Source organism: Emydura macquarii, unplaced genomic scaffold (genome assembly GCF_026122565.2).
Source record: "Emydura macquarii macquarii isolate MOO-44397 ecotype Brisbane River unplaced genomic scaffold, CSIRO-AGI_Emac_v2 contig_320, whole genome shotgun sequence".
NCBI lineage: Eukaryota > Metazoa > Chordata > Testudines > Chelidae > Emydura > Emydura macquarii.
Window position 1 is genome coordinate 15,004,711 of NW_027130457.1, and position 12,195 is coordinate 15,016,905.

The 12,195-nt window shown below is 39.3% G+C and overlaps 1 protein-coding gene across 3 annotated transcripts in view; it reads right to left on the reverse strand.

The window, feature by feature from the left end:
- LOC137140967 (solute carrier family 12 member 7) overlaps window positions 1-12,195 on the reverse strand; it is a 246,385-nt gene that overhangs the window by 14,125 nt on the left and 220,065 nt on the right. For all 3 annotated transcript variants that reach the window (XM_067529728.1, XM_067529736.1, XM_067529746.1), the window contains one exon: window positions 7,397-7,504. In XM_067529728.1, the coding sequence (XP_067385829.1) occupies window positions 7,397-7,504 (108 nt within the window). The remainder of the gene's footprint in view (window positions 1-7,396; window positions 7,505-12,195) is intronic.

Below are 12,195 nucleotides of genomic sequence, written 5' to 3' on the forward strand. Positions count from 1 at the left end.
AGGAGTCTCCTTTTCAGTCTTCCTTAGCCTCTGCCACCAATGCAAAGCCCAAGGCAACAAGGTTCATCTCTCTTCCTCTCCCATTTTCCAGTTCCAGCTGCTGCCACCTTGAGCCCCACAAGAGCCCCCTTCTACCGCTTCGGGGAACAGGAACTAAAGGTAGATGACTGTGATGAAAGGAGAAGAGAGAAGTGGGGGAATCCTTCAAAGGAAGGATGAGGGAGGAAGAAAAGAGAGAGGAGAGGACAGAATCCCCCAAAACAGGTGGTAGGAATGATGTCCAAAATGGGGCAACAGTAGGAAAACAGGAGAAATTCAGAACCAGGTAGCAGGTCAGACTAGCCATGTCAGGGGAATGCAAAGAGGAAGGGAGATTTCCAAAAGATCATTCATTTTTAAGACATCTTTAGTTGTCTTTAAATGTAATTATTTAATTTCATTAGCTAAAGAGGTACATACTGGATTCAGACAACCATGCAAAAAAACTTGGCCTCTTGCAAGTTGAACTTTATGCTTCCTGCACATGTACTCTCACAGCAATTCAGCCCCCGACAAAGAACAAGTTTAACATTCTAGGTATTGTTTTAGTTAATTACTCATAACATGATCTCGCAAGGTGTTTTATTGGGTGGGTCTCTTCACAGGCACCAGCATCCACCTTCTGTGGGTATCACCCCAAATTCCAAAATGTGATCTTTCTCAGTTGCTGAGGTGCCATTTAGTCTGTGTAGGTTTTAATGTACTATTTCTCATATGGTATTACAAATAATATTTTGTAACTATTCTTGTATTTTTTAACAATCACAATGGAGCTTTAAAAAAAAAAAGATTAAAAGCAAAATAACTCCTCTCTTTTAACCAAACCTATTTGTTTTAAATAAAACAGTTCACAATATTATACTCTTCAATGGTAGGGGAAGAGTGAAAAAGATATTCTTGTTGTACATAGGCCTAATTAAAAAAAAACTTTTTGGAAATAAATACCTTTTTGTCACATTTTTGTTTTTGTTGAGAACTGAAAACATTTTGGTTTTCTGAAATTATGACAAAGAAATATCCCAACCAGTTCTAAGTGCATGTCACCAGGTTATTGCTTGGGCAGGTCAGGATGACATAACCACCACAGAAATGGGATGGGGGGGACGAAGTCAGACAGTGTAGCAGTTCTTAAAAAAGAAATACATTAGTATTTATTTTAGCACCCATATCCCCATTTACTTTTAGTCCCATTTCCCCATAAATTTTCTATGCTCTGTGAGCATGTTCAAAGTCTTTGTTGGAAGGTAGGCCCCAACCCCATACCCAAACTCTCCCAAAATCAGTACTTCTTTTCCAAGGTGTTCTTTCTTTTCAGACACTGGTCTGGTGCTGTCTTGAAAACTCCCCTCTCTGGAGCTATTTTCCCTTGACATTCCTTCAGCAGCACGTTGTGCCACTCTTCTTCCTGCCCATACCCTTGGAATGAGATGGGTCTGATTTATATAAGCCCCTCCTACTCTCAGAATCTCTGAGGGGACTGGTGGTTGATAAAAGCCTATTGCACCACACTCTAGTTCTAATTTTTGGGGGAACCTACCATTTGCAGATGCTTGTTTCTGGGTTTTCCCCCCACCCATGTGACAATTCACTCTACTACAATGCAACAACAACAAAACCAAATACAATCACAAGGATTTCTCTTCTGTTCCTCAGCCCATCCACATTATATTGATGCTATGTATGCCAAGTCATTTGACACCTCTCCTCCACCCTCCACACACCTCTAAAGGTTCAAAAGACACTTAAAGGGTCCTGACCATTAAATGGGATTATTTTAACAAGGTGACCGAAGCACACATATTGAAGGAGACTGGCAAATCCTAAAGGTGCTATATTGTCAGTGAGGCACAAGAGATGATTGTCACTCTAAAAAGAAGAATGCAAGAAACAAGAACTGTCCAGTATGTCTACATGAAAAACTTCTATGAGATCCAAAGCCAAGAAAACTGCCTGAATTGCAAATAATAGAGGGAAGATGCACTCAAACAAGAATATTCAGAATTAAGTAATTGTGGAGGGAAAAAAATAAGGGCAGTGAAGAAACAAAATCTGTTAACACAAGCCACAGAGACAGAGGAAAATCAAAGGCTTTCATAAATATATTGGGGGTAGGGAGAGAGGAGAAGTGCTAGAGAGAAAGCATGCCACTAGTAAATGAGTAAGAGGATGATGGTAATGGCTGAAATACTGAACTCCTTTTAAAATCTGTCTTCAACAAAGAAATTATGGCAAAAGAAGCAAGGTAAACTCTGTAAATATAATAACAACAAGAAGTTACACACATACAAATCATTTGGCCTGGATATGTATCTTATCTCCTAAATTTACTATACAACTAAAATATTATTTTTTAAAAGTCATGCATAACTGAGAGAAAAGAATGAAAGGAGAAAAGCAAATGTAATATCCATTTTCCAAAAGTGGAAGATCTTGGCAGCAATCACATCATAGGACAAATTTCCATCCCATGTAAAATAATGAAATAAATATTAACAAAACCACTAAGACTAAAATTTTAAAAACTACTGGTCCTAAAATTATGGATTTAAGTGCCTAATTAAGCACCTAAAAAAGTGAACTAAAAACTAAGGCAAGCTGCAGCTCTCACTGATTCAGTGGGTGCTAATGAGTGCTTTGCACATCCTAAAAATCTTGGCTCAGGTATATATTGGAACCAAGAGCAATAAAGAATATTAGTTTATAATGATTATTTATTGGGAGGTTAACTTCATTGCCTATTTTAAAATAAAATAAAATTTGTAGCTGAAGGGAATGGAGTACAAATTATATATTTGGATTTTATTAAAGCATTTGTTAATCTGTCTCATTAAATCTTACTTGAAAAGAATTTCTTACTGTGATTTCCCTTCTGTGAGCAATTTATCTTCCAATTCTAAACCAATGGGGACGTCTCCTTTTTCCACAGCCATTGGGGTCACTACAGAGCTGTTGCTGGGGATAAGGCTCTGGCCCGTCGCTACACTCTGAACTCCCAATTGTTGACTAATCTAAACTGGCTAGCATACATACATATTATGCTGATAATACTACCCACAATATATATTCCAAGCATTAAAGTGTATATATTAGAAGTATAGCAGTTATATAGCCCAAATTAACCTGTAACTATGTTATAATCCTGTACTCTTACGATAAATATCCCATAACGGCGTGCATTAGCTGAAGTAAGCCTTGGCTTGAGTAGGTAGGAAAACTATCAGTATCAGGACAGATAATTATGTCTTCATGGCAACAGGAGAGGAATTACCCACACAAATTTTCATGCCCCTTGGTACCTTGGGATGATATAGCTGAGGTTAGTCCTGCTTTGAGCAGGGGGTTGGACTAGATGACCCCCTGAGGTCCCTTCCAACTCTAATATTCTATGATTCTATGATTCTACCTAAAGTGCATGTGCTCAGAACAAAGATAGGGATGTGTCATGACCTGGAATGTATTGGTTCAAACAAAAGATAAAGGGGGCACACCATGGTACCAGGAAACAACAGGAGAGAAAACTGAATGATTAAACCCAGTTTCAGATGATGTATATGGTGCCTTTTTCTGATAAATAAGTAGGACTTTAGAGGCTTAACTTTGGGGATCATATCTTCAAAAGGTGAATGTAATATTGCTGCATGGGGCTGCACTTCAGAAACTGATATCATATGGAATCTTCTTCTTGTACCAAATTAATAAACCTGACTGACATTGGTTATTTGGTCTCTTGTGTATATTTCCTAACAAAATAACAAACCAAGCAGTTGACTATCAAATGTATCAATGCAATCCTCCAGCAGAGTTCTTCCAGTGCTATAGAACTACTTAAAAAGCTTTGTTAGAAACACTGAACCTGCAACTAATCATTATGCTACTATATACAAACAAGAGAGACAAGGTGAGTAAGACCCATCTCATATCTCTAATATCCTGGGACCAACATGGCTACAACTATACTACATATATACAGACAAGCACTGCCAAAGTCAGATAATAGGGGTAGGAAGTTATTTCCAGCCTAGACATTTTGATCATATCATGGTAGATGAAATCAGAAGGCATGCTGGTGCTCGCAAAAAGAAATTCTTGTTCAAATGTTTTCCATTTTGCTTCTTTTTTCATGTATTGCAAGTAAATACTATGCATGAATCACAGCAGGCAGATGAGGGACAGACAAAATAAAGCAAGGAAAGAGCTATCCTCCCACTCAAGCAACAAAGCATAAACTGAAGAACTGTATTTGTGAACTTATTTGTGTATTTTTCATTTAAAGGTGTTTTTTTTTGTTTTTTTTAAAACTATTTTTCCAATTTTTTTCTGAAACAAACAAACAAAAAAAATACAAAAAAGCAGGCCCAATTGTTTGTTGAATGAGTCCATTCCAGTGAGGAAGCTGCGATTTAGCCCTCTCATCTGATTTCTGTATGGAGATAGTACCTGGAGCCGTCAAACGGAATTTTTGGGAAGAGTAATACCATCTTTGGACTTGTTGAAGGTGGTTTCAGAAATCTAGGACTTGCTTTTAGGTCATAACGTATCCCTTCTCTGGTATTTTTGACCGAAACAGCAATGAAAGGAACACGTGTAGCTGTCTGGTTCCACCTCTGTACTCTCTCCTAGAGCTCTTGGAGGCAGTGGGGGAGAGATTGGTTGGACTTGGTAATGATCTCTGCTGCTATCTCAGCCACTTTCCCTGCAGTTAGTTAGTGAGCAGTGAAGTTCATGTCAATGGCACCCTGAGATGGACTGAATCTGCGATTCTGGAAGGATTTCGTCAACCAAGGGAAGCAGCCTGTTCAGGAGAATTCTGGTAAGAATCTTTCTAGAGGTGGACAACAGGGTGATTCCTTGATAGTTTCCACAAACTGATTTGTCTCCTATCTTTAAGATAAGATTGGGATGCTATGATCATGACTGAGGACTAAGGCATGAAGCTGGTGAGGTAGTTCTTCTCCCCCTTCTTTGAAGACTTTGGCAGGGATACCATTAGGTCCAGAGGCCTTATTATTCTTTATCTGTTGATAGTTTTCTGTACCTCTCTGAATGTTGGTGGAGTTGTGAGGTCAAAGATGCTTTCGTCAACACTGAAGTAATGATTCAGGAGATCCTTGAAGTATTCCTTCCATTATGCATTGATTGATTTGTTAACTTTGAGGAGGTTGGGTCCATCCCTAGATCTAAGAGGGAGTAGCCCTTGAGTACTGGGTCCATAAAGGGCTTTGGTAGCATTGAAGAATCTGTGAATGTCATGGGTGTCATGACCCTCCATCTTAAACTTGCCAAGAATCAGCATGCATCACGCATCAGTGTATAAGCTCCAAACGTCTACGGTGATAATGAACAGTTATCAAACAGAAAACAGTTTTCAAAGAAACTGATGAATATCATAACCAAGATGGAGAGCCCTAAAGATCACTGACTGGAAAGCATTAAAATTGGCTGTCTATCCTGCATGTGAGGGAACACTGGGCTTCTCAACCAGGAAGCACCAAGAATGGTTTGATGAGAACAATCAGCAAATCCAAGACCTGATCGACCAAGACCGTAAGCATAAGGCTTTCTGGGCTCGGCAGAATGACATCAGTTCCAAGCAGAAGCAATATGTCCACCATCAACTTAAAACTGAGGTTCACTTGTTCTTCATTTCACAGATTTTCCTTTGATGTAAGAACAGTCTATTGTGACTGTCTATACTATTATGGTTACCACTTTTACAAGACTATGATAAATTTTGTACAAAGCATGCCTTCTTAAATATCATTTGAAAACTCATATTCTGCTGAATATTTTTGTCCTGGTAAAATGTGTGTATCATAAATTCCACTATGTATCATTATTACATGCTCAAAGGTTAAGACAAGCAGGCACAAACCAGTTTTTCAGAGACAAAGACACACTATCACCCCAGCCAGGTGTGAAAGAGCTATCACTGGCTTAAGCAACCATTCTTCAGCAATAGGAAGGTGTAAACAAGAAATTTATATTTCATCCCAGAGACAGTTTAACCCTCATGTACACAAGAGACTACTCTCCCATACACACTAACTGAAGGTAAGCCTCAAAAAGGGGAGGATGATATAAAAATGAGAGATAGTGACCTCCAACTCGCCTCTCCTCCTCCAGTCTCCCGGCTCATGATATCAGTGACCCTCAAGAAACTGAACTAACAGAGGAGAGGTCCTAGGCTGAAAAAAGATGCAGCCCATGAAATTTACTGCAGTATATGGTGAGTAAAACCTTTGCTTTTAAATTCACTTAGCTTGTTAAGTTAGGTATTAACTTGCGTATTACTCTTTAATTTTCTTTTATAACCAATCCTGACTTTTATGCATTAATACTTGTATTCATTTAAAATCTATCTGTCTTTAACTTATCTCATTGTTTTACCTTAACCAGTGTGTTTGGATTAAAGTGTGTAGGAAGCTCCATGTAGGATAGCAAGGCTGGTGCATATTTCATTTCCTTTGGTGAAATGATGGACTTTCTATGAACTTGCATTGTTCAATAGCGTGCTGGACAGCACAAGTCACATTTCTGGGGGAACGTCTGGGACTAAGAATTTGCGGGTATCAACCACTATGTAATTCATGAGTGACTGGTCAGACTGCTCATGTAGTTAGCTGGAAGTGAATTTGCACGCTGAAGGCTGTGTGAGCAGGTCAAGAGTGGCTGTTCTGAGAACAAAGCAGTGCAAAAGGCACCCCAGGCGAGAAATTTAAGAGGACACAGTTGTTCAGCTGTCCAGATGGTGCCCTGGGGAATGTCACAGTACTATATTAGCAATTCTCCAGTCATAGGTTATGGCCCCTGGGGTTTACAGATTCATTAAAAATCTTTGCTATATTAAAAATCCTTGCTATACATTAGATTTATAGTGTAATTTTCTTAATCACTTTATCATGACTTGCAGATTTCAAAAGCTGATATGATGGCAAAAATAGTATCACTGAAAAATGTAAAGTTGCATATTCTATTTAACTTAAAATAATATAGTTAAGAATTCTTCAATTACATTTTTAAAAACCTTAAAACCCAGAAAGATGGACAGGTTTGATGACAAGCATGCAAACACAGATGTTGTTATTTTAAGCTCCAATCTGCAGTTGTAGTTATACTGGAAATATAGTAAATCTAGTATTTCAGTATTGTTTAGAGCTAACACTACTGTCACACACACAAAAAGATAATGTAAATAAATATACTTTTACAACTCATTAACCAGTACAAAATTCATTACTAAAGAGGTTTTATTTTATTTACTTGTTATGAAATTGTTAGAGATCACAGCCTAGCATTACCACTTCCATTGGCTTGTACTTGGTTTTCATAAAATTTATAATCAAGTGAAATTGTTTACCTCTCTTTCTCTTTCATTCTTAGACAGCTGCATCTGTTTTAACATCTGAGATCGCTGCTCCATCATAAGAGTCTTCTCATATGTGAATGCTGAAATATCATTTTCAAACTGCAAAAATAAAAATGTCACCATTAAAAGGAGTAAAATCTCATTTACAAAACCCCCGTCATTTGGGTAACATTGTGGGGTTTGCTTTAACTTGTGACAATTTATATTTTCACAGTATTTCCAAGTCTATATTTGGTAAATATCTTCTGTTTTCAGTGCTTTGGAATTCTAATTTTCAAGTCTACACAGTATTAAAATACTCCTTTGAAAATATGTCACTAGACATTGAATCATACCAAACAAATTTAAAAGACAAGATTTTCCACTGCTCTGTTCTTATGCTGACTGCAGGAATGAGGATGGGCCAAAGGCCACCTTTTAAACCATCTTTGCACCTCCTGTATTCTGGCCCCAGCCCTCTAGTGCACAGGCTAGGAACTGCACCTCCAGCATGCCTCCAATGGTGGGGGAGAGCTCTGAGGAGAGTGTTGGCAGTGCAGAACTGACACACAAGCTCTGCATTGCTGAGGGAACAATCTAACACCAGGGGTATTTCCTGGGGGGGGGGGGGAGGGGCTGATTCCTCACGATTTGCAGCCCCTAAGCACCACCAGAGCAGGCTAAAGAGAAAACAATTTAATAAAATAGATGGTCCTCTATGTTTTAAGAGAAGTTGAACAAAAATTAAGTATAACTATGTAATATAATAAAATAGAGATAACATCCTAATAAGAACAAAATAAATATACATATCTATTTAAAATATGCTCTTACAAATTAATAAAGTACTCTAACTGAGGTTGTTATAGCTGGAAGAGGTAGCGGCATTAATCAAACTGAAAGTACATTAGTACCATAGAATACTAGAAATAGTTATTTCACACACAACAAAAGACAACGCAGAAAACAGGCATTTTGATAGATAAGGAGCATAAAGAAGTGTTAGGAAGGTAATATTTTGCAAATATATGGTTGTGTGGCAGTTCTAAAGAACTCATGAGGTAAATCACCACTCAGAATGAATCTCTGAAAGAAATGATTTTGAAAAAACCACATGGATTTAGATTGAAATTAATAAATGCCAGAAGACAGCAGTTTCTTCATCGTTCATTACTGTAAATGCATGACCAAATCTGAAAAATTCACTAAAAACACAAAACAAGATGGATTACCCTTTCAACAGATAGGAGGAAAAAGACTTTAAAATATAGAAATTTATCATGAAATGTTACCTAACTTGCCTAAACTGTCCCACACAGACAATGATCTTGGAAGCTCTGTGTGGTATTGATATATTAACATCAGAACCCTCCATGTTTTCATTGAGGATTACTTAAAAATAGCCTCTCCTCTTCACTTCTGAAGTTTCCCAGAGGCAAACATGCCAATATAATGACATTAACTTGTGCTTTCATTAATGCCTTACTGCAGCTTGAACATACTGACACCTTGATGTTTCTGGTAATACTGACTTAGTTTTTTCCTCTCCAGCCAAATGTCCAATTAAAACTAAAAAAAAAAGACCTTACTTCTGCCTTACCTATATGGCCATTAACATGCTGTTACACAGTGGCCCTTTGGTGTCAGCTGGCATAGAGTTCACTATTTGGTGTCAGCAACTCCTATTAGGCCTGATAGTCTCACTACACTTAACATACTATTTCATAGTACTTATCCATAAATGGTGTCATGTAAGATCTTAAGTGAAAGCCAGGGTCATGCTGGTCATTAACATTGTGGTGAAATGTATGTACTAAAGATATTTAAAAAGTTATGTCTACATACTCAAAATATATGCTTATAGTTTGTATTAAGGTGTTAGTTCTCAGCAGAGGTGAAAAACTGGTTTCCTGTCAGACCACAGTTGTTTATCTATCTGTCTGCTGAAATGTAAATTGAGAATTTGTCATAGTTACAATCACCAGTCTTCGCTAAATGCAGATTTTATTTAACAGGAAGAGGAGGCCAGCAGGGGGGAAAAGAGGTTTGTCTTGGGGCCTTGGGGTGAACTTCAAAGGTTTGTTGGGCTGTATCTGAGGGACAGGGACAGCATCTTGTTATCCTGCACTTGAAGAAATAATCAGGCAGTGAGATTACATTCATGAAAACGGGCTCCCAGTTGGAAATGCTACAAGAAAAAACCTGATCATGAATAGTGCCATTCAAACTGTGTGTACACTATTCCTTCAGGGACAGTTTACCTGGTAATTTCTGTGAGTGTCCAGTGACAAGGGATGGAAACTACAGGGGCATGCTTTCAGAGGAACTTGGGGACAGGACTACATCTATTATTAACCTTCATAGCAAGGTAAGTGTTGGCAAAGCTCTGAAGAGATTGTTTGGTTGACTAAACGACTGGAGGTGTCAGTTAAGCACAGGTCTCTCTCTTTCTGAAGCAGAAGGGTAGCAAGGGGATTCACTGTCCTGGGCATCCCAAGAAAGTGTCACATATGTCCTTCATGGCATCATAGGTCAAATGAATCACTCACCTCTGGCTTCAATACTCACAACCTCTACTCCCTCACTGAAGTGACTCTTGAAGCTGCTGTTTTCATGGATCTCTTCAAGCCTCTCCTAGGCCTTGATCCAGAAAAGCACTTAAGCACATGGTACCTTTAAGAACATAAGCAATCCCAACGGCAGGAGGGATTGAACTTCCTGCTTCAAAAGATCCTCATGAGAGGGGTCACTGTCTGGTGGTTGTTCTGGAACCTGAGGAATGTCTAAATATGGTCTTTTGAGGATGGGGACCTCATAGAATTGGTCCCCATAGGCTTTTCAGGGATTTCAACAGACCCATTGAGGACGTGGATAGGGGAGGAGACCCCAAGGGAATTTATATTCAAAGGGTCTGGGGCACCTTCTGGAATCCAGAGAGTCCTTGTCAGGGTACACTTCTTAAGGTACTACAGGAGAGCCCTACACTGAGATCTCTGAGTCCAAGGTATCATCCCTTGAGTCCAAAGGAAGGGCTGTAGGCATCAGTGCCAAAGGAGGATGTGTTGGTGCTGTAGGGACTGGTAGACGGATAAGTACCAGAGGTTCAACTCTTGCTGTAATCTGAAAAGAAAAGGTGGTTGGCAGGCATAGTGGCACTGGTGGTAAACTCCTCTTGGTGTTCCATAAGCGGTTGGACTCTAGGTCCTTCAAAATGAAGTAATCTTCATGTGAAAGAAATCTAGAAGTTGCCGGAGAGCTATGATGATATATAGTTGAGACCAGGGACAGTACCAGAGTACAAATCAGGGGCAGAAAGTGAGTTGTTGAGGACAGTGCCAATGGAGCTCTCCAGGTGGGATCCCTATGCTCCGAGCCCACATAGCTGAGGAAGATGGTACCAGAGAAGGAACAAGGTAAAAAAGGGCTCCGTATGAGTCTGAGATGAAGATGGTATCAGTGGGTTGGATGTCCTTAATTTTGATGAGTCTCGATACCTGAAAGATGCTGGGGAAGATGGCTCTCATCACTTCTTGCCAGCAGGCTTATCCCAGGACATCTGTATAGATGATATTGAGGTCTAGTGCTGATGTCTAATAGAGCCTCAGAGGTACCCATTCTGGGACACAAAATCTCCTCAGAAACAGTTTAAAAAGAGGTAGGACATCTCTTTGTTCTCTGGAGGGAGACTTTCTCTGTTTAGAGTGCTTAAACTCCAAAGTAGCCCCGGAAGGTGCTGAAATATTGGGTGGGTATTCAGACTGCACAAGCCCTGGGGACAGTTCCATAAGGAGAAGTTTCAGCCTCGCCTCCCTTTCTTTGCAAGACCTGCTTTTAAACCCCATGCAAATTTTGCACTTGGGTGGGAGGTGAGAGTCTCCAAGACACCAGAGACAGCTAGAATGCCTGACATTCAAGGGGAAAACCTGCTGCACATCTGGCAGGCCTTGAATCCTGGGCCTTTGGTATACCACAGATATATGGCTCATAGGGCCAAGGAATCGATCCCAAAGACCAAGGAAAAATGAGGAAACCCCCAATTAAGGCACAGACTTGCACCAAATGAGAAAAAAATCAGTTAATAAGGAAATAAAAAAATAACAGAAGAATGAATAAGTAGCTACAAGGAAGCAGCAGACATGCAGTTGCCCTGTTCCGAGCCACAGCTGTTGAGAAGGAACTGAAGCAGCAGCGGGTCCACTTCTCCCTGTGTACCTTTGCTCTGAAGCATGGGGTTGTGTAGTGCACAGGCACAAACCTGTGGACACTAATCATTCAAATCTTTGGTTGAGAACACACGAACATGTGCACATCCTATGGTGGGCCATTCAGAGAGACTTCTACTTGAAGAATAAAGACTTTGCAAAGATGATTTATTCAGCACTGAGAAGACCATTCTCTTGAAAAAAAATAATTGATAATGGTGCTTTGGCTGTGCTCTTCCTTCCTCAATAAGACTTCTGTGATCCACTGATCCAAACCCTAATGAAGTACATTTTAAGACTGCACTTGATTTGAATGGTTTTCGGATTAGGCCATTGAAATCTGTGTCAGCACTGAGGAAAGCTTCCAAGAGTGGGTACTTGTGTAGAAAAAATAATAAGATGGAAATAGCTGCTGGTAAAGCAACTTTTTTTTTTTTAAACAGTGCCAATCGGACTGCCAAGCGGAAAAGTAGAACATACAGTATACAACTTTCATTGTGACTGAATATAAATAATAAATCTAATAATATTTATAGCTCCTCCCTCCACTAGCATTCTAGTACAATAAAACAACAACATCAAGACAGGTATAATTTTAAAGTAACAAAA